Below are 23386 nucleotides of genomic sequence, written 5' to 3' on the forward strand. Positions count from 1 at the left end.
AGGAAGAACGAGGCAATATAAACTAAATGGTACAATATTAAAGGACGTACGGGAACAGAGAGGCCTGGGTGTGCACATACAGCAAAGGCTATGGGCCCCGACAACATCCCAGCTGTAGTGCTGAAGACTTGTGCTCCAGAACTAGCTGCGCCTCTAGCCAAGCTGTCCCAGTACAGCTACAATACTGGCATCTAACCGACAATGTGGAAAATTGCCCAGGTATGTCCTGTCCACAAAAAGCAGGACAAATCCAATCCGGCCAATTACCGCCCCATCAGTCTACTCTCAATCATCAGCAAAGTGATGGAAGGTGTCGTCGACAGTGCTATCAAGCGGCACTTACTCACCAATAACCTGCTCACCGATGCTCAGTTTGGGTTCCGCCAGGACCACTCGGCTCCAGACCTCATTCCAGCCTTGGTCCAAACATGGACAAAAGAGCTGAATTCCAGAGGTGAGGTGAGAGTGACTGCCCTTGACATCAAGGCAGCATTTGACCGAGTGTGGCACCAAGGAGCCCGAGTAAAATTGAAGCCAATGGGAATCAGGGGGAAAACTCTCCAGTGGCTGGAGTCATACCTAGCACAAAGGAAGATGGTAGTGGTTGTTGGAGGCCAATCATCTCAGCCCCAAAACGTTGCTGCAGGAGTTCCTCAAGGCAGTGTCCTTGGCCCAACCATCTTCAGCTGCTTCATCAATGACCTTCCCTCCATCATAAGGTCAGAAATGGGGATGTTCGCTGATGATTGCACAGTGTTCAGTTCCATTCGCAACCCCTCAAATAATGAAGCAGTCCGAGCCCGCATGCAGCAAGACTTGGACAACATCCAGGCTTGGGCTCATAAGTGGCAAGTAACATTCGCGCCAGACAAGTGCCAGGCAATGACTATCTCCAACAAGAGAGAGTCTAACCACCTCCCCTTGACAGTCAACGGCATTACCATCGCCGAATCCCGCACCATCAACATCCTGGGGGTCACCATTGACCAGAAACTTAACTGGACCAGCCATATAAATACTGTGGCTACGAGAGCAGGTCAGAGGCTGGGTATTCTGTGGCGAGTGACTCACCTCCTGACTCCCCAAAGCCTTTCCACCATCTACAAGGCACAAGTCAGGAGTGTGATGGAATACTCTCCACTTACCTGGATCACTGTAGCTCCAACAACACTCAAGAAGCTCGACACCATCCAAGATAAAGCAGCCCGCTTGATTGGCACCCCATCCACCACCCTAAACATTCACTCCCTTCACCACCGGCGCACAGTGGCTCCAGTGTGTACCATCCACAGGATGCACTGCAGCAACTCGCCAAGGCTTCTTCGACAGCACCTCCCAAATCCGCGACCTCTACCACCTAGAAGGACAAGAGCAGCAGGCACATGGGAACAACACCACCTGCACGTTTCCCTCCAAGTCACACACCATCCCGACTTGGAAATATATCGCCGTTCCTTCATCGTCGCTGGGTCAAAATCCTGGAACTCCCTTCCTAACAGCACTGTGGGAGAACCGTCACCACACGGACTGCAGCAGTTCAAGAAGGCGGCTCACCACCACCTTCTCAAGGGCAATTAGGGATGGGCAATAAATGCCGGCCTCGCCAGCGACGCCCACATCCCATGAACGAATAAAAAAATACACAAATCTTTGAGAAGGCTGTTAAAAAAGCATATGGGATCCTGGGCTTTATTAACAGAGGCATAAAGTACAAAAGCAAGGAAGTTATGCTAAACCTTTATAAAACACTGGTTAGGCCTCAGCTGGAGTATTGTGTTCAATTCTGGGCACCACACTTTAGGAAGGATGTCAAGGCCTTAGAAGGGTGTAGAGAAGAGATTTACTGGAATGGTTCCAGGGACAAGGGATTCAGTTATGTGGACAGATTGGAGAAGCTGGGGTTGTTCTCCATCGAACAGAGTAGGTTAAGGGGAGATTTGACAGAGGTGTTCAAAATCATGAACAGTTGGACATAGCAAATAAGGAGAAACTGTTTCCAGTGGCAGAAGGGTCGGTAACCAGGAGATACAGATTTAAGGTGATTGGCAAAAGAGCCAGAGGCGACATGAGGAAACATTTTTTTTAAATGCAGCGAGTTGTAATGATCTGGAATGCACTGCCTGAAAGGGCAGTGGAAGCGGATTCAATAGTAACTCTCAAAAGGGAATTGGATAAATACTTGAAGGGAAAAAATTTACAAGGCTATGGGGAAAGAACAGGGGATTGGGACTAATCTAATAGCTCTTTCATGGAGCGGTCGTAGGCACGATGGGCCAAATGGCCTTTCCTGTGCTGTGCCTACTATGATAAATTCTGAAAATGAATAGGGGCTATTTCTCATTCAAGAACAACTTACATTTATATAATGGTAAAAATTACCATTATACAATTGGCATATTTATACCATTATATTTGATAATGAAGAATGTCGTCTCAGAAAACGTTATAGAAAAAACAACACCAACCAGGGGGGAGAAAAATGAGGAGGGGGAGCAGAGGTTAGAGATTGAGGGAAGCACGGTCAAAGAGCTATGTTCTCCAATTACACCTTCTTAATAAATTCCACTTTAACCACTGACAGAGAATGGTATGAATTAAAGGAGGGCACAGATATGAAAGAATGAGTCAATACCTGATACCTCCAGCAGCAATGGGCAGCCATTAACTCCATTATCAAGATGGCAGCGGTGCAGCTTCGCCGGTTGCTCGCGCGCAGGAACGGTTGCTGCGCATGCCCACTTCCCACCACCGCCGCCCGCGCGTGCGCACCGACGCGCTGGATTAGGCATGCGCAGTGCTACTGTCGAAGCCGCTGGAGCCGGGAGGCGGTGTTTGAGCGGAGCCCTCACCCTCAGCGGGGGAGAGTGGGAGCGCCCCGGGGCTCGCGTCGCTATGGTACGCTACAACTCCGTCTCTCAGATCAGGTAGGAGCGTCTGGTCGCCCGAGGGAGCCCCGGGCAGAGGCAGCCTCCGCTTCAGGGTGACGGTTAGACCGCGGGAAAGGGGAGGTGGAGAGTGGGGGTTCGGCGGGGGGCTGGAGAGCTGTGGGGGGTGGGAGGAGAGGGAGAGCTGGGGAGGGGAGGAGGGGGGATCTGTGGGAGGAGGGGGGATCTGTGGGAGGAGGGGGGATCTGTGGGAGGAGGGGGGATCTGTGGGGGGTGGGAGGGGAGGGAGAGCTGTGGGGGGGGAGGGGGGATCTGTGGGGGGTGGGAGGGGAGGGAGAGCTGTGGGGGGTGGGGGGGGGAGGGGGGATCTGTGGGGGGTGGGAGGGGAGGGAGAGCTGTGGGGGGTGGGAGGGGAGGGAGAGCTGGGGAGGGGAGGGGGGAGAGCTGGGGAGGGGAGGGGGGAGAGCTGGGGAGGGGAGGGGGGATCTGTGGGTGGGGAGGGAGAGCTGGGGAGGGGAGGAGGGGGGATCTGTGGGTGGGGAGGGAGAGCTGTGGGTGGGAGGAGAGGGAGATCTGTGGGGGGGGGTGGGAGGAGAGGGAGATCTGTGGGGGGGGGTGGGAGGAGAGGGAGATCTGTGGGGGGGGGGTGGGAGGAGAGGGAGATCTGTGGGGGGGGGTGGGAGGAGAGGGAGATCTGTGGGGGGGGTGGTGGGATGAGAGGGAGATCTGTGGGGGGGGGGTGGGAGGAGAGGGAGATCTGTGGGGGGGGGGTGGGAGGAGAGGGAGATCTGTGGGGGGGGGGTGGGAGATCTGTGGGGGAGGAGAGGGAGATCTGTGGGGGAGGAGAGGGAGATCTGTGGGGGAGGAGAGGGAGATCTGTGGGGGAGGAGAGGGAGATCTGTGGGGGAGGAGAGGGAGATCTGTGGGGGAGGAGAGGGAGATCTGTGGGGGAGGAGAGGGAGATCTGTGGGGGAGGAGAGGGAGATCTGTGGGGGAGGAGAGGGAGATCTGTGGGGGAGGAGAGGGAGATCTGTGGGGGAGGAGAGGGAGATCTGTGGGGGGGGAGAGGGAGATCTGTGGGGGGGGAGAGGGAGATCTGTGGGGGGGGAGAGGGAGATCTGTGGGGGGGGAGAGGGAGATCTGTGGGGGGGGGGGAGAGGGAGATCTGTGGGGGGGGGGGAGAGGGAGATCTGTGGGGGGGGGGGAGAGGGAGATCTGTGGGGGGGGGGGAGAGGGAGATCTGTGGGGGGGGGGGAGAGGGAGATCTGTGGGGGGGGGGGAGAGGGAGATCTGTGGGGGGGGGGGAGAGGGAGATCTGTGGGGGGGGGGGAGAGGGAGATCTGTGGGGGGGGGGGGAGAGGGAGATCTGTGGGGGGGGGGAGAGGGAGATCTGTGGGGGGGGAGAGGGAGATCTGTGGGGGGGGAGAGGGAGATCTGTGGGGGGGGGAGAGGGAGATCTGTGGGGGAGGAGAGGGAGATCTGTGGGGGAGGAGAGGGAGATCTGTGGGGGAGGAGAGGGAGATCTGTGGGGGGGGAGAGGGAGATCTGTGGGGGGGGAGAGGGAGATCTGTTGGGGGGGAGAGGGAGATCTGTGGGGGGGGGGGAGAGGGAGATCTGTGGGGGGGGGGGAGAGGGAGATCTGTGGGGGGGGGGGAGAGGGAGATCTGTGGGGGGGGGGGAGAGGGAGATCTGTGGGGGGGGGGGGAGAGGGAGATCTGTGGGGGGGAGAGGGAGATCTGTGGGGGGGGGAGAGGGAGATCTGTGGGGGGGGGAGAGGGAGATCTGTTGGGGGGGGAGAGGGAGATCTGTTGGGGGGGGGAGAGGGAGATCTGTTGGGGGGGGGAGAGGGAGATCTGTTGGGGGGGGGGAGAGGGAGATCTGTTGGGGGGGGGAGAGGGAGATCTGTTGGGGGGGGGAGAGGGAGATCTGTTGGGGGGGGAGAGGGAGATCTGTTGGGGGGGGGAGAGGGAGATCTGTTGGGGGGGGAGAGGGAGATCTGTTGGGGGGGGAGAGGGAGATCTGTTGGGGGGGGAGAGGGAGATCTGTTGGGGGGGGAGAGGGAGATCTGTTGGGGGGGGAGAGGGAGATCTGTGGGGGGGGGAGAGGGAGATCTGTTGGGGGGGGAGAGGGAGATCTGTTGGGGGGGGGGAGAGGGAGATCTGTTGGGGGGGGGAGAGGGAGATCTGTTGGGGGGGGGGGTGGGGGGAGAGGGAGATCTGTTGGGGGGGGTGGGAGGAGAGGGAGATCTGTTGGGGGGGGGTGGGAGGAGAGGGAGATCTGTTGCGGGGGGGAGGAGTGGGAGATCTGTTGGGGGGGGGAGGAGTGGGAGATCTGTTGGGGGGGGGTGGGAGGAGAGGGAGATCTGTGGGGCGGGTGGGAGGAGAGGGAGATCGGGGAGGAGGGGGGATCTGAGAGGGGGAGGAGAGAGATAGAGCTCGGGGAGGGAGGTGGGGGATTGATATCGATGGAGAGGAGGGAGTTGGGGAACAGGGTATGGGGAGTATTTGGGACTGTAGTTGGAAAGAACTTGGCATGGATTAGGTGTAAGGCAAGGAGCTGAGGCATAGTGGGCACAGGTTCATGGAGCCCAGTGGGGTATGCACAGATTTGGGTATGGAGTGGATACTCAGGGCATAGAGCTGAGTGGAATGGACCCAGTTGAAACAGAGGGGAATCTGTGGGGGGAAGCAACTGAAAATACACATCAGGTGTATTAGCATGTGAAAGAGTGTTTGCACCCAAAGCATTCACTGTTTACAGCTCGGTGTAATTTCCAGCATTTTCTGTTTTTTATTTCTGATTTCTAGCATTTGCAGTTTTTTCATATTATTTGAGTGCTATATAGCGTGGGTTAGTTACTCAGTCTGGGCAAGCGCATGTACTAGTTGTGACACAGCTTTACACAATAGGACAAGGATTGGCACACATTCACTCTATGAAAAACAGGAGATACCAAAAGTGGGGAGACTGCTGCTAATTGTTTTAGTGTGCACGGCTAAACCAACAGTTCAGATTTCACTTGGTTCACTCGAAACCTGCTTCTCTTTCACTTAACGCTGCATTTTCTCTTTGACCCCTAGTGACTGCATCATCGCGCTGGTTCTGAGGTAGGCTTTATATTTCATCGCTTGGTGTAGAGGTTTATTCCGTCCCTCCGTTTCGTAATAGTTGAATTGTGCAGTTGATGAGCCAAGTCTGCTGATACAGTCAAATAATGAAAAAATACAGAAGAGCAGATCAAGCTGCAACTTCAGAAATGAATTAATTTATTTACATACAACATTGCATCTGTAAATGAGGTGCTATTGTTCAGCCATCAAATCTTCAATGGTGGTAAAGAATGGGATAAACTCAAAGAAAATAAATTAGTTTATTTATGTTCTCCTGCCTGTGTACAACAGAGCTCTATTTTTGGCACTCTCCTCTTTAGAATCTAGGCACTATCTACATACTCTGGAAGCATAGAGTCACACTGATACCCAGCTTCACCTCTCTGCTTCCTTCAGCTCTATCTCTCCAGCTCCTCCATTGACCCTCGAGGCCTGTGTCAGAGCCAACTGCCTGTCAGACATTAAAACCTGGATGAGCTGAATATTCTCCAGCTAAATATTAGCAAAACCGAAGCCATTCTTTCTGACCTGAACTTTTCAGGAATCACCCTGGTCCTTTATCTTTAGGTAGCTCTGAGCGCTGTAAAACTTGCCCTACTCTGGCCAACACCCCACTCTCTTACTCTGCTTAATCACCGATTGAAGTTTTGCTGAGTGGGGAGCTATCAGGCAAAGGCTACAGAATCTCACTGAAGGGTGGTTTGGGGATTAAAGTCTTACCTGAGTGGTATCGCAACAATTAGCTGAAGGGAACATTGGGGGTGGTCTGGGCTAAGAAGGGGGAAATTCAGCCAGTGGTCCTATCTGTTGATCCCCCTCCTCCCCCATGCCTGTGGATAGGGTTAGGCTCAGCTGTGAAAGGCCTCAGATGAATAACCAACTAATATTCACCATCAAGGCTTGGAAGAATGGCTGCTTGGGTGAGGAGACCCTCCTGCCATCTATAGACCATTACTCTAGAGAGAAATTCAGACACCAAACATACAAGACTGTTCTATTTAAAATTTGAAATATATTTGAAGTAATCAAAAAGGCTAATGAAATGTTAGCCTTTATCTTAAAGGGGCTGGAATACAAAGGGATGAAAGTTATGCTCCAGTCGTATAGAGCTCTGGTTAGACTGTATCTGGAGTATTTAGTTCAGTTCTGAGCACTGCACCTCAGGAAGGATATATTGGCCTTGGAGGGAGTGCAGTGCAGATTCACCAGAATGATACCAGGACTGAAAGGGTTAAATTATGAGGACAGAGTGCAGAAACTTGGGGCCCGATGTTACCAGGGCTGCAGGTTCTCGGCGGGCGGGCGCGCCCGGTGAAATGAGTCAGCCACCTGCGCGATCGTAGCATAATTGGATCCACTTACCTGCTCCTCCGGGTTCCCCACTGCTGATCTGCGTGTCGGGCGGGCTGCGCATGCGCAGTGAGATCTGTCAGCTGGAGGTGCTCTATTTAAAGGGGCAGTCCTCCACTGACAGATGCTGCAACAAACAGAAAAAATCGCAGCATGGAGCAGCCCAGGGGGAAGGCTGCTCCCAGTTTAATGATACCTCACTCCAGGTATCAATACATGGGGTGAGGAGGAGGGGGAGGACAGAGATCTTCCCCCCGGCGGGCGGGTGGAAGCGGCCTGCCTCTGCCACCAGGAAGGCCTGGCTCGAGGTGGCAGAGGAGGTCACCTGCACCACCAACATATCGCCCACCTGCATACAGTGCAGGAGGCGCTCCAATGACCTCAGTAGGTCAGCCAAAGTGAGTACACTTACTCATTCCCCTACACTCAGTCTGCCACATCACCGCCCCCACCCCACATCTCCTTCAGCACTGCCAACACTACTCTGTCACATCACCCCTCATACCCACCCAAACCTCATCCTCATCGTACCTGCACCTACTCACCTCACCAGTACTCATCCCGCCACTACCACTCAACCCAATCCTCATACAATCTCATGGCTCTCTCTCATACTCACCCTCTCGTGCATCTCTTTCACGGCCAGCCTCACTCAACATGCCACTACCTGTGCTGCAGCCACAGGGCATGCATCACATATGTGCAGTAGGCAGCGTAAGGCAAACGTGTCGTGAGCATGAAGGGGATGCACAAGGGTGTTTGAGGGTTTGTCATGGTTGTTACTTATATTGAATTTCTGACCAACTCACATTACATATTATATTGGCACCACTACTGCCATGTCTTCGCGAATCTTGTCTGGTCTGTGCAATAATGCCCTTTTCTGAGGATCACTATGAAGACCCACAACTGATGCCACCCATTGTGTCACTGCAGAGTGGGTGTAGGTGTATTTGCAGGGCTCTTTTGTGCAGACGGCTGAGAGACGTCGGTGATGTCCCTGGTTGCACCCTGGAAGGATGCGGAGGAGAGGTTGTTGAGGGCAGTGGTGACTTTGACAGCGACAGGTAAGAAGATGGTGCTCGGGCCAGCCAGGAGCAGCTTGGCATGAAGGAGGCTGCAGATGTCCACGACTACATGTCGAGTGACTTTGAGCCTCTGTGTGCACTGCTGCTCAGAGAGGTCCAGGAAGCTGAGCCTCGGTCTGTGGACCCTGTGGCGAGGGTAGTGCCCTCTGTGACGCATCTCTCTCTGCGGTAGCCCTCCCTCCTGCTGTGCAGGTGGATGTGTCACAGCACTGTGTTGTGGAGCTCCACGTGTCAGAGGTGGATGGTGAGGCTGGTGATGCTGTTTGCCCTCCGAGGAGGTCATGACTGCAGCTACGGCGGCCCCCATCCGGAAGATGTACATCTGAGGGGGTCCGCAAGGTAGGTACATGTCTCTGGACCCCGGGGTAAGTGTGCAAGTTGGTGACTTTGACTGTCAGGAGGAGAGTGGTGGAGGCCAAAGTTTGTCCCAAGTGACAGAGTGGTCTCCTGCAATGAGTGAGGGTCTCCCCCCACCTCCCCCACCTGTCAAATGGACCTTTGCAGCTGCCACAGGCTGACCGCTGCAACAGGTCCATTTGAACTGGGAGTGTTTCCCCCAGTGTGGGAAACAGTCCCAGTTTGCTCTAAAATCCCACCCCTCCTCACATAATCCCTTAATCAGGTCAGTTAATGACCTGAACAAGCCAAATAAATAGCTTCAAGTGGCATCCCGCTGGCTTTAATTGCCTGCGGGATTCCCACCAGCGGGGGCTGCGCGCGCACGCCGGCGCATCAGCGGGGAACCCGGAAGTGCGCGGGTTCGAGGCAGGCTCCTGTCCCGCTCCGGGATTTCCCGATTTTCGGGGCCCCCCCCCCCCCCCCCGCCAGGAACGCACCCGATAGCGGGTGCTAAAATGCTGCCCTTGGTTTGTATTCCCTTGAGTTGCATAGACTAGGCTTGTATTCTCTCGAGGATAGAAGATTAAGGGGTGATCTAATTGAGGTGTTTAAGATGATTGAAGGATTTGATAGGATAGGTGGAGAGAAACTGTTTCCTCTGATGGGGAAGTCCAGAACAAGGGGACATAACCTTAAAATTAAAGCCAGGCTATTCAGGGGTGATTTCAAGAAGCAGTTCTTCATGCAAAGGATAGTGGAAATCTGGAACTCTCTTCCCAAAATGGCTGTTGATGCTGGGGGTCAATTGAAAATTTCAAGACTGAGCTTGATAGATTTTAGTTAGGCAAGAGTATTAAGGGATATGGAACCAAGGCGGGTAAATGGAGTTAAGATACAGATCAGTTGTGATCTAATTAAATGCCAGAGCAGGCTCGAGGGGCTGAATGGCCTCCTCCTGTTCCCATGGTCCTAAAGGTAATACTTCAGTTGCACAGAGTCACAGTCCGACCCCATCTGGAATATTGTGTTCAATTTTGGACATCTCAGGAGGCATATATTGACCTTGTAGGGGGTACCGCACAGGTTCACCATAATAATGTATGTTAAAGCCATATAATTAGACAATAGTGTCACCTCCCAACGTTTTGTGTCATCTGTGGAACATTGAGCATCATTTTTCAATTGACTTATGGCCTGTTTTCCACTCTTGACGTAAGCCTTCTGCGAATTGAAGCTAACCACACTTTTCATATGGTAGGTGTTACTTGACAGATGATACTAGTGATTGTGGGCACTTTTGAAGTGAGTGGTATCCTGCTGAGGTCCATTTTCATCACTTAAAGGGGAACCGTACTCATCTGAATTATAACCTTAAATGTTAGAGACAGAGAGTGGTTGAACATTGCTGATGCTTTGCAATCCTTTCTCCTATTTTAAAATTTTATGCTTTTATTGGGTGCATCTCTTCAGGTTGTGGAGCATTGATTTTTTTTATATATGGTATATATCAGAGGAAAACCTTTATTTAAACTGTGCCAATTGCCTTACACCAGCATGTGTGACTTAAGCTCAGGTTTTTTTAACAGGATATCAATGTGAAAACAAACACTGAGAACACATAACAAGACACAAGCAAGCTTGATATTCGTTTCAGAGACCACCTGTTTTATGTTCACCATTGGTATATTTTGGAACCATTTGTATATTTCTTTAGGAATAATAATGAAGTTAATGTGATGTTAGACGTTCCCTCAGTGTCTCCTACAGAGCAGTGTCTGTTCTGATTCCCTTGAGAAACTATTTGGTTGACTGTCCTTTGCTTTGACTCCATTTTCGGCTATCCATTTGCCCCACCATTGGTGGCAATGTGTTCAGTCGCCTTGTTCCTACTCTTTGGAACACCCTATCGGAACCTCTCCACTTTTTTCAAAAAAACCTCCTCCAGACCCATCTCTGACCAAACTCTTGGTCACCCCTCCTAATCTCTCCCTTCTGTCCCTCAAATAGATGTAATGTGCCTTACTCAGATTTGTGAAATGCCTTGAGACATTTCTTTACATTAAAGGTGTTGTATAATTACGAGTTAGTGGAGGAGTGGTGGGGGAGGAAAAAAGGAATGAAGGATAGAAGGAAGTGGACTTCAAGGTTACAGTGCCATGGAGGGGTGAAGAAATTGGGAGTTGCAGGAATGATGGGCACAGGTTTGGAAGGTGACAACTGGTTCAAAAACTTTGGAGAGGAAAGGAAGATTGGAGATGGGATGGTAGTTTGCAAGGACAGGGTATTTTGAAGAGAGGGGGTGATAGTGAGGGGGCAGAAGAGGGCACTATTTAAAAAAAGGTTTAGGGTGCTGGAGCACTAAGGCGAGGTGCTATGGAATGGTGGGATGCTGAATTGTGACCACAATGTCCCCCATTAAGCTCCTGTTCACTGGGGTGGGGGTGTGGAGACAATGGCAGCATTGTGCCCAGGCCCACACTGCCACCATCACCAGGTGCCAGGCTGACCCAGTCAGTAAGAAGACACAGAGGAATCTTGATTTAGAGATGAAAGGTTAAGTCTGAGAATGTTATTATGGAATTAAATATTTGCTTTTTAAAGGAGAGGGCAGGAAATGTGCTCAGAAAAGCCTTTGTAATACTCAATGATGGTGAGCAGGACAATCACTACACAGCACTTAATACACATCGTTCTTTTTAAAATGTTACTGCCAGGGTTACCTTTGTGCCACGAAGGTTAATCCCTCATGGAAGGATTGTTTCTGTCAACAAATAGGCTTCATGAGTGCTAGAGGGATGTGTTAATTAACCATTGTAAGGTTTGTATCACACAGTCAGGTCACAAGGGCATAGCTCATTATCAAAGCAGTTGGTATCAGTCCCCGTAATGGAGCCTCGGTGAACACAGGTGCAGGAGCACAGAAGAGGGAGGAGAGGAAACTTGTGAGCTCTCGGCAGTTGTCTCCAGGATCTTGCCTTCACTTCAGCAAAGCTGGCACTAATGATGTGATGGTACAGCACGGGTTAGATACAGAGTAAAGCTCCCTCTACACTGTCCCTTCAAACACTCCCGGGGCAGGTACAGCACGGGTTAGATACAGAGTAAAGCTCCCTCTACACTGTCCCATCAAACACTCCCAGGGCAGGTACAGCATGGGTTAGATACAGAGTAAAGCTCCCTCTACACTGTCCCATCAAACACTCCCAGGGCAGGTACAGCATGGGTTAGATACAGAATAAAGCTCCCTCTACACTGTCCCATCAAACACTCCCAGGCCAGGTACAGCACAGGTTAGATACAGAATAAAGCTCCCTCTACACTGTCCCATCAACCACTCCCAGGGCAGGTACAGCACGGGTTAGTAAATCTTTCTCTATACTGACCGAACAAAACGCATTAATCGCAAATTCAGAAGAGCACGCTCTCCTGCGTTAGTTTAATTCCTCCATTTCCTTCACTAGCTGTCCTTGTTGTCTCTAAGTACAATTGCCATTTTGTGCTGTGGACTCATACTGAGCAAACTCGATTTGATCTAAACTCATTTTATGTGGGAAGTGCCTCATAGCCGATAGAGGGGAAAGCAGAAACCACTCCTTGTATACTGCTGGATGGAGATTACATGTGCTGAGTAACAGAGGATTCGTACAGATCACAGGATGAAAAGGCAGTGTCCACTCACCCCATCCATCCAGGCAAATAGATTGATGCAGAGCTTGAAGTGTGGGAAATATTACGTGTAATTCCATGGTGAATGGTAGTTTCTCTTTAATGGGGCCAATAAAAAGAGATAACTAATAATTATACAGTGCCTTATCACGTCCTCTGTGCGTGCCATAGCGCTTCACTGTCAATTATCGTACTCAGTGGTGGTCACTTTATATTCAGAGGGTCATTGTTGCATTAGTGCTTTTGAAGGGGATAGGGGAGGCCAATCCTCGATGCGTACCTTGGCTTTGAGAACAGGTTACGGGAGCTTTGTTTTCTTTATCGAATCATGGGGGGGGGGGGGGGGTGTAGTTTGCAATTGATTTTTTAATGAATGGTAGTTGCTGTGTTAATTGTTTGGGTGAATGGAGATTGTGCATGTTAGTGCGTTGATATTTCACTCGGGTAGCACGTGGGTGCTTGATCTTAGCTCTGTCATGAACACCTTTCTGCAGAGAGGTGGGTAGTTGGACAAAGTCCAGGTACAGGATTGGCACTGGGTGAGCCAGTTATCCACCCCCTCTGCTGTGGGTTGTTACATGGCAAACACATGGCAGAAGTGGCTCTGAAACCCTGTAAAACGATTCACTAGACCAAGTTGGGATGGTGTGTGACTTGGAGGGGGATGTGAAAGTGGTGTTGTTCCCATGTGCCTGCTGCCTTTGTCCTTCTAGGTGGTAGAGGTCGCGGGTTTGGGAGGTGCTGTCGAAGAAGCCTTGGCGAGTTGCTGCCGTGCATCCTGTGGATGGTACACACTGCAGCCACAGTGAGCCGGTGGTGAAGGGAGTGAATGTTTAGGGTGGTGGATGGGGTGCCAATCAAGCAGGCTGCTTTGTCCTGGATGGTGTTGAGCTTCTTGAGTGTTGTTGGAGCTGCACTCATCCAGGCAAGTGGAGAGTATTCCAATAAAGTCCTGACCTGTGCCTTGTAGATGGTGGAAAGGCTTTGGGGAGTCAGGAGGTGAGTCACTCGCCGCAGAATACCCAGCCTCTGACCTGCTTTTGTAGCCACTGTATTTATATGGCTGGTCCAGTTAAGTTTCTGGTCAATGGTGACCCCCAGGATGTTGATGGTGGGGGATTCGGCAATGGTAATGCTGTTGAATGTCATGGGGAGGTGGTTAGATTTTCTCTTGTTGGAGATGGTCATTGCCTGGCACTTGTCTGGCACGAATGTTACTTGCCACTTATGAGCCCAAGCCTGGATGTTGTCCAGGTCTTGCTGCATGCGGGCACGGACTGCTTCATTATCTGAGGGGTTGCAAATGGAACTGAACACTGCAATCATCAGCGAACATCCCCATTTCTGACCTTATAATGGAGAGAAAGTCATTGATGAAGCAGCTGAAGATGGTTGGGCTGAGAACACTGCCCTGAGGAACTCCTGCAGCAATGTCCTGGGGCTGAGATGATTGGCCTCCAACAACCACTACCATCTTCCTTTGTGCTAGGTATGACTCCAGCCAATGGAGAGTTTTCCCCCTGATTCCCATTGACTTCAGTTTTACTAGGGCTCCTTGGTGCCAGACTCAGTCAAATGCTGCCTTGATGTCAAGGACAGTCACTCTCATCTCATTGGTATGGGCCCAGCAGTGCTCTCAGAGCTGGCTGGTGCCAAGTGTTCTTTTAGTCAGCAAGTAACGCTGAGGATTTGTGTGATCTCAGTGTGCCAGGCACTTTCAGGACCACGCTCGGAGGCTCCTGATGACTCCTGTAGTTGAGTGAGTGACCCTGCTGAATAATCTTTCTTTTCTTTAAAATTAAATTACATTTACAGCAATTTACATACAGATGTGCCTTTCTGAAGCTTCTATGGGCTTTCATTGCACAGTGCTTGAGGGGGAGATAGCAGTTACATTAGGTGATGGTTGTGGCTGTGTGTACACTGAGGGTAGCACGTGTTTAGTAGTCAAAGCAATTTGTTTGGACATCAGGGTTGGGCTGGAGGGGGAAGCGGAAGGTCCTGCCTATATTAACTCTAAGGTCCTGTTCGTTTGAAGTTGCTGCCTTTGGCTATGTCACTTTTGACCTACCCCCCCCTCATGCGTCGCTGGGTCAAAATCCTGGAACTCCCTAACAGCACTGTGGGAGAACCTTCACCACACGGACTGCAGTGGTTCAAGAAGGCGGCTCACCACCACCTTCTCAAGGGCAATTAGGGATGGGCAATAAATGCTGGCCTTGCCAGCGACGCCCACATCCCATAAACAATTTTTTTAAAAAGTTGGTTTGAGTTGGGGGGTGGGGGGGAGAGGCGACCCAGGCTACCTGCTTTCTCCCCAGTTCCAGGCAGAGGCCATACATCCTGATTCTAATCAGGATATGCTCCGTTGGTGTTTCAGCCTTCCTTGTTGTGGGGAGGGTGCTGTAAATAGACCACACAGTAGTGGGGGGGGGCTGTAAATAGACCCCACAGTAGGGGGGGGGGGGCTGTAAATAGACCCCACAGTGGGGGGGGGCTGTAAATAGACCCCACAGTGGGGGGGGGGCTGTAAATAGACCACACGGTGCAGGTATTGTCCTCCACTTAGTGGTGAGCTGCAGCTTCGGTGAATTAGCCGCTTTGCTCCTAATCAATAGCGCTGTCATTCTTTAACAGTTGTTTCAACTAAACACATTTTTCTACAAAAAGCATTTAAAGGAAAAAGTTCTGGCAATTGCTACCGCTTTGCCAGTTTGAAAGACTCCGGTATTCATTTTTTTTGCTGTGTTAATGTAAAGTGTAGAATCAGCAGTAAATTTCTGCCTCTTCTCTCTCGTGGACACCTATTACTGTGGTTACAGTGTCATTGTGTTGAGGTTCAATAAGCACTAATGCTGGTGACGCGATCTGGAATATAGCACAGTTACTGGGATTCACTGTAGTTTTCATGCTGCATCTGTCACAGACGATGGGAAAACACCAAGCTGTACAATTACAGATTCTGTCCTTCCAAACCTGGCACTGTCCTTTCGAGCTGTATAATACAAGGCTGAAGTCTTGGTGGGTACAAGTTTCACTGGCAGTGGGAACAGTTTGATCCCAAAACCTACTCTTAGGAAGAAATGGGCTAACGGGAAAGTGGAGTTGAGGTTGAAGATCAGCCATGATCTTATTGAATGGTGGAGCAGGCTCGAGGGGCCGTATGGCCTCTCCTGCTCCTACTTTTTATGCTCTTAACGCAAGAGGGAAATCAGCCAACGACAGTGCCCTGAGTGAAGCCAGGTAGCAACAGTGATCTTGACTAATAAGTCCAACAGGTTATATAAGTGACCCCATCAATCCAACTCACCAAATATACAACCGTAATAAAACACACCTGATCCAACATACACCTCACACAAACATATTGGTGCTACATCAAAATGTATTACTTAGTATGATCTTTTTCCTGCAGCATATTGGTGTCAATGTACCAAAATGAGCCTAGTGATAATCCTGTAATACTGATGACCACTAGTCAAGTGATCTAGTGCGCTAGTCCAAGGATCTCTGGAAAATTTTGAAACCCAGAAAAGTTTAGATAATGCATCGATTTTACCCTTGTTTTCAAATCCCTCCATGGCCTTGCCCCACCCTATCTCTGTAACTTCCTCCAGCCCTACGACCCTCAAGATCTCTGTACTCATTTAATTCTACCCTCTTGACATCCCCGATTGCATCGCTCCACCATTGGCGGCCATGCCTTTGGCTGCCTAGGCCCTAAGCTCTGGAATTCCCTCCCTAAACCTCTCCGTCTCTCTACCTCTCTCTCTCCTTTAAGACGCTCCTTAAAACCTACCTCTTTGACCAATGACCAAGCTTTTGGTCACTGTCCTAATATCTCCTTATGTGGCTCAGTGTCAAATTTTATCTGATAACGCTCCTGTGAAGAGCCGTGGGACGTTTTACTAAGTCAAAAGTGCTATATGAATACAAGTAGCTGTTGTAAGTATGGTGGCAGCTGTGCTACGGTTTGCTGCCTTCTACCAAGTCCAAACCCTGTGTGAGGGACGTGGTTCATGGCTTGAGGTCAGAGTAATTGGTTTTATCTGATCATAGAATCGTAGAGTGGTTATAGCACAGGAGGAGGCCATTTGGCCCATCGAGCCCATGCCGGCTCTTTGTAAGAGCAATTCAGCTAGTCCCCGTAGCCTGCAATTTTTTTCACTTCAAGTATTTATCCAATTCCTTTTTGAAAAGCCACGATTGACTCTGCCTCCACCACCCTTTCAAGCAGTGCATTCCAGATCACAACCACTCGCTGCGTTAAAAAAAAGTTTTTCTTCATGTCGCTTTTGGTTCTTTTGCCAATCACCTTAAATCTGTGACCTCTGGTTCTTGACCCTTCCGCCAATGGGAACGGTTTCTCTTTATTTACTTTATCTAAACCCTTCATGATTTTGAACACTTCTATCAATTCTCCTCTCAACCTTCTCCGCTCTAAGGAGAACAACCCCAGCTTCTCCAGTCTATCCGCGTAACTAAAGTCCCTCATCCCTGGAACCATTCTAGTAAATCTTTTCTGCACCCTCTCTAAGGATGATGAAAATTAATTGGAAACCGCTATTTCCCTCCACATGATGGCACACAGGGTAAGTGGGGGGAAATGATCACTTGCATTTTAGAAATTGTAACTCAGAAACTAGGCTATCAGATCGCAATCAAGACTAGTGACAACCCTGTAATATACCGATCGAAACCTGAGGGTCACTAACCAGTTTACACAGAGAACTGAATGGAATTGTGAATGCAATTCTCCAAAAAATTGGTAAAAATCCCATGTAAATAAAGCAGATTTCATCGTAAATCGATGGCCCTAGGTGGGTGTTGCTCCAGTAAAGTTTTAAATACAAGCGGTCTGATGTACTGTACATATGAAAAATCTTCAGCGGCCCCTGTGAAGAGAGAATAGGATGGTAGCTGGGTTTATGCTGTACTGTTGAGGGTTGCTAGGAACAAAGATAATTTGATTTTAAGAGCAGTGCAGTTCTGTGGCTAATTTAAGCACATTATACTGTTGGACAAAACTTGTATTTTATGTGTGTCTATCCCTCTCTTGTTCTTGGTGGCTTACCTTAATTGTTTAAAAACATGTTTATGAACTTACAGAATGCGTAACTTGCTGCATAGCACAGATTCCTATAAACCAGTTGGCATTGATTGTGGACCAAGAAAATTAAAATATGGTTTTCTGTGACTATCTACTCCCCTAATTTTTTCTGTCTCCCCTCTTTGTCCTTCATTCTTTGCCTTTTTTCACTCTTTCTCTTTTGTTCTCTCTCTCTCTCTCTCTCTCAAAATCTTTTGATTTCAACTACAGTCCCCACCATTTACAGCAGACAAGTTTGTGCTATTCACGACTGGCCCACTATACACAATGGTCAGTATAATGCGGCAGCGTAAATAAAATCATCATCTATTTTTAAAAAATCATTTGCCCAGTACATTTCCTTTGAATTAAGATTATTTGAGAGTTAAATTCTGATACTGTTTTGTAAGGCATTTCTTAATGTCAATTTTTAACCTGCCGATGACTACAAGGAAATCATTTGGAATTTTCTAGGGCTGCAGCACTGAAGTTTCTATAGTTGGTGCTTCAACTTTACTTCATTTAAAACCAATTTTATTTTTGCTTAAATACATCTAAAGAGAAAGATCCCTGCATTTATATAGCGCCTTGTCACATTATCGGAATGTCTCAAAGTGCTTAACACAATGAATTTGCCTAAGTGCGGGCTCATACCTGGACTATTTCAGGAAAAAATGGAAGCCTAAGGGGAGTGAAGTCTGCCTCAATGAGGCTCTTTTATTACATTCAGTGCTCCTTAACCAGGTGCAAACTGGTGTGTAAACAGCTGTTTCTGCCTGAAATAAATGGAGCGCTTAAGACACTATAACTGGCAACTCTGAAATTGACATTACTGCAAATGGATAACGATTATCATTTTTTGACCGATATAAGCGACTGCCCGTTTTAAATGCGGCCATTTTAAGCGGTGGGGACTATATCACTGTTTTCCCCACTTGCTGTAAGTCTCCTTTCCTCTACTTGGTTTCCCACTCTCTCCTTATGCTTCACATACAACTTGTCTCAGTTTTTTTTTCCTCAATGTCTCTCTCTTTCTCCTTTTCCCTTTAGTTGTAAAGCCCAGTTGCTATCCCAGCCAAGATCAGCTAACTCAGCTCAGATTGGGAATCAAACTGGGATCTTCCTGCATTTTCTGACTGAATTCCACAGTTGGGCGTGTATTTAACCACTGGACATCATGGTACTTGTCTGAGCATTCCGGGATTTATTTCCTGGGTGTCTCTAATAATTTCACCCGGATGGAAAATTCATGGTAAGTGTACTGCTGCAGTGGAGCTTAAATACAGGCAATCAGATTTATTTATAAAAATCTTCATTGTTTCAAGTCAAGCTGGTCTTGTGACTCACAAGTTAGGCATGCGGAACCGGTTTCCGGGCAGCATTGTGTGTACTGTGCGAGCATGGGCTTGTTGTTGTTGCTGGGTTTGGATGTATTGTTGCCCTAGATGATCATCTCCCCACAGTTACGCAGTCCCTGCAGCACATAATTAATGCTATACAAAAACTGACATCAAGGTGAAAGCACTTCTCTGTTACCAGTAAGAAGTGATTGCCAAACAGTGACCGATTGAATATGCATGACACAGAAAGAGGCAGGTGGTACCTGACTACTGGGCATCCATTATTCTATATATAAACCACCCGAACCCCTCGATTAGATTCCAGTCTAGAGCTCACACTTTAAATATGCGTTGCTCTTGTTACAGAACTTTATGCTTTACTCACAAAGAATAGCAAGGTAAAGTCTTGGTAGCTTATTAGCCATGAGCGGACACCTCTAGTTTTACCCATTTGGCTGGTTCTGATCCTGCAGATGCTCACAGGAAGATGATGGTTAGAGTTATGTGTTGCTTTTGGCTGTAGGACAAGAAGGCCAGTGAAAGAAAACCCATATTTTAAGAAAGAATTTGCATTTATATAGTGCTTTTTATGGTATGCCAAAGCACTCTACAGCCAATAAAGTACTTTTAAAGTATAGTCACTGTTGTAATGTAGGAAACGCAGCAGCCAATTTGTCCCACAAACAGCAATGAGAATATGACCAGATCATCTCTTTTTTAATGATGTTGGTTGAGGGATAAATGTTGTCCAGGAAGCAGGTTGGTGCATTGGAATGCTGCCCAGTAGGAATTGTTGGGATTCTATTTTAACTGGAGTTGGGAGTGCACTAGATGCAGAGTTATTCAGTAACGTGTTGAAAGAGCAGCTTTTTGATGTAAAATGCCTCTGAATAGTAGGGCTGTTGTGGATGGTGATTATCCTCTAGATTTACCTGCACAGGGCGTTAACATCCTTTTCTTTTAATAGAAACCTAACCAACTGGGAAGTCATCTTTTAATTCCAGTACATTACACACTAACCCTACTGGTTCAACAGCTAAATGGATACACATGCAGTTTAACTGGTAAATTAGAAGTGGGACCAGACCTGAGAGATTGTGTGTCATTCCTGCATTTCAAAGGGACTAGATTGGTGTGTGGGGAGAGAGCAGCTGCTGCTCCTTCACGCAAAGGCTCTCTCCAGCTCCAGCACAGACTGTCATGGGGAGGAAGCTCACATGGTCAAGTGAGATATCTAGCCGTTAACGCGACTTGTGTGAGAGGCATGCTTGGTCACTAACCAGGATAATTTGAGTGAGCTGTCGAGCTCTAACTATCTGAGGGATGTTGCTGTATTTAAGCAGTAGCTATGTAGATTCAGTACAGTTCTAGGGTCCATATCTAATGATGGAAAAAGGGAGAATTCTGATCGGTACAGTTTCTGATACCAGTGCAGGTACTTTTGTGGGGCGCTGTCTGTTGTCGAATTAAAACTTTCAACTGAATCAAAGCTACACCTGGAATTTCAGTCCTCGTTTGACTGTTTCATTCAAAAGCAAAATACTGCGGATGCTGGAAATCTGAAATAAAAACAGAAAATGCTGGAAAAGCTCATGACTTGCTGAGCTTTTCCAGCATTGACTGTTTTAATTACTGGATTAATAAACTCTCTTTCTTTCTTTGTAGGTTGATGAATAACCGACCTCCAGCTAATTCCCGGTACCAGCCCACTGCATACGAACATGCTGCAAACTGTTACACTCACGCTGTAAGTATTCCCACTCTTCTGCTAGTGGCTGATTTTTGATAGGGAACGGGGAAGGAATCTCCCAGGCACAAGACCTAGTGATCCACCAACCTTTTCTATTTGAGGTGGTCAGAATGCTATGCCTTTCCCCCGCCCCCGCACCTTTTGAAGGCACTTACTCGGGCTGGGCTACAGTTCCATGGGCGCTGCCCACCCTCCAGTACCTCGTGCAAGTGGCCATTTTGTCACGTGTGAGCCTAGACACTGAGGCTCCGATGTTTACGGGGAAGCGGGGAGGGAATGGGGGCAACTTGTAGCGGCCAGGGAACACGGAGGTCCTGCCGAATTTAACGGCAGGACCTCATTTGAGTTTCTTTTCTCCGTTTCCCGTCCGGCAGCCAGATTGAGAGGCTTGACGGCTGTCAGGTGGGAAGGCCTGCGGTACATGGCCGCAGCTGGAAACCGGAGAAGAGGGAGGGAGAGATTGCGGTGGCAGGGGGGGAATCGCAGATCGGCCTGCAGATCGCAGGGGAGGAATCACCGGATTGCGGGGAGGGATGCCAATCACAAGTTAGCTTGAGGGACCAGGGAGAAACACTCCTGCTCCTCCTGGCTCACAAGCAGTGCTATAAAAAGCACTTACCTGCTGGTTCCAGCAGTTCTCGCTTCCCAAATCAAAAGCAAAATGCTATGGATGCTCGAAATCTGAAATAAAAACAGATAATGCTGGAGAAGCTCAGCAAGTGAGGCAGCGTCTGTGGAGAAAGAAACAGAGTTAACGTTTCAAGAGGAAGACCTTTTGTCAGAACTGGCGAGCAAAGTTCTTCGACCTGAAACATTAACTCTGTTTCTTTCTCCACAGATGCTGCCTGACTTGCTGAGCTTCTCCAGCATTTTCAGTTCTCACCTACCTTTTAGCTGCTGGGTTTCCCGAGACCTGGGAAACCCTGTCTACAGCCGTTAAATCTAAAAGGTTGCTAAAATCCGAGGCACGCTGCCTCATTAACATATTTAAATTATTGACCTGGGCTCTTGAGCAGATTACTCACTCGCCCTGGTTAAACCGGAACTAGGTGGGTTGGGGTCGGATTTCAGATTTTTAAGAATTTAACTTTCCCTCTCCCACCCGGGGTGTTAAAATTTCCCCCTGAATATTAGTGTGCCACTTACGAGCGTTCTATAATCAAAAACATTCTGACGCATTTCCTTTTCATGCTGTAGTTGCAATCCGAATTCCTGGCAAAAATAGAAATTCAATACTGCCTGCCTTTGCCTTCTGTGTCTCTTGTCTTAGAATCATAGAAATTTATGGTACAGAAGGAGGCCATTCAGCCCATCATGTCCTTTGTATAAAGAAAGAGCTTGCATTTATATAGTGCCTATTACAATCTCAGGACAGCCAATGAAGTACTTTTTGAAATGTTGTCACTGCTATAATGTAGGAAACACGGCAGCCAATTTGTGCACAGCAAGATTCCAGAAACAGCAATGTGATATTGACCAGATAATTTGTTTCAGTGATGTTGGTTGAGGGATAAATATTGGCCCACGACACCGGGGAGAACTCCCCTGCTTTTCTTTGAATAGTGGCAGTGGGATCTTTTACATCCACTAAGAGGGCAGATGGGGCCTAGTTTTATCGTCTCATCCGAGAGACGGCACCTCTGACAGTGCAGCACTCCCTCAGTACTGCACTAGGAGTGTTAGCCTGGATTTTCTGCTCAAGTCTCTGGAGCAGGATTTGAACCCACAATCTTCTGACTCAAGCAAGAATGCTACCCACTGAGCCACGGCTGACACTTCATGCTTTGGATATAATACCTACAGTGCAACAATCAAAAACAAGAGAAGCTATTGATAGGTTTCTATGTGGCAGTCTATGTTTATTGTGCATACACGCTTAAATTGGTTAACGATGACTTTTTTTGACCAGGGGCTGCTACTTCCCCAATATTGTGGAGGGTCAGTTCTGACTTTTGGTAGGAAGAATGAGGAGAGGCAATATAAACTAAATGGTACAATTTTAAACGGGGTGCAGGAACAGAGAGACCTGGGGGTGCACGTACTTTGAAGGTGGCAGGACAAGTTGAGAAGGCTGTTTTTAAAAAAAAAGAGCATATAGGATCCTTGGCTTTATTAATAGAGGCACAGAGTACAAAAGCCAGGCAGTTATGCTAAACCTTTATAAAACATTGGTTCGGACCCAGGTGGAGTATTGTGTCCAATTCTGGGCACCACACTTTAAGGATGTCAAGGCCTTGGAGAGGGTGAGAAGAGATTTATTAGAATGGGGTACTGGGGATGAGGGACTTCAATTATGTGGAGAGATTGGAGAAGCTGGGTTGTTCTCTTTGGAGCAGAGAAGGTATGGGGAGATTTAATATAGGTATTCCAAATCATATGGGATTTTAATAGTTAATAAGGAGAAACTGTTTGCAGTGGCAGAAGAGTCAATAACCAGAGGACACAGATTTAAGGTAATTGGCAAAAGAACCAGAGGGGGAGATGAGGAAACACATTTTTACGCAGCGAGTTGTAATGACCTGGAATGTGCTGCCTGGGAGGACAGGAGTGACTAAATGACAAAAATGATGGTGCAAGGCAAAAGGAGGTGATAATGAGATTAGTATAGAAAGATGGGTCCAGAGGAGATGGTTACAACAGAAGGGGAGGGAAACATGGAAAATCTGGCAAGGCTGCTGCCCTGTACCTGGTCTCTTATCCTATGTTTAGTCAACAAGAAACCTGAAACCTTTTGCTGTGAATTTAGAGGCAGTAGTGATGACGCCCAAT

The 23386-nt window shown here is 48.7% G+C and overlaps 1 protein-coding gene across 5 annotated transcripts in view; it reads left to right on the forward strand.

The window, feature by feature from the left end:
- Positions 1-2813: 2813 nt before the first annotated feature.
- The window catches only part of LOC137340994 (monocyte to macrophage differentiation factor-like), a 42570-nt gene continuing 21997 nt past the window's right edge, over positions 2814-23386 (forward strand). Inside the window, exons 1-4 of one of the 5 annotated variants that reach the window (XM_068003794.1) lie at positions 2910-2924; positions 5966-5992; positions 18578-18779; positions 20533-20614. In XM_068003794.1, the coding sequence (XP_067859895.1) occupies positions 18766-18779; positions 20533-20614 (96 nt within the window). In that variant the 5' untranslated portion in view covers positions 2910-2924; positions 5966-5992; positions 18578-18765. Of the gene's footprint in view, positions 2925-5965; positions 5993-18577; positions 18780-20532; positions 20615-23386 lie in introns of all 5 variants that reach the window. The other 4 variants (XM_068003792.1, XM_068003795.1, XM_068003793.1 and 1 more) reach the window with 4 other exon arrangements.

The sequence above is a fragment of the Heptranchias perlo genome, chromosome 23, assembly GCF_035084215.1.
Source record: "Heptranchias perlo isolate sHepPer1 chromosome 23, sHepPer1.hap1, whole genome shotgun sequence".
Classification (NCBI taxonomy): Eukaryota; Metazoa; Chordata; class Chondrichthyes; order Hexanchiformes; family Hexanchidae; genus Heptranchias; species Heptranchias perlo.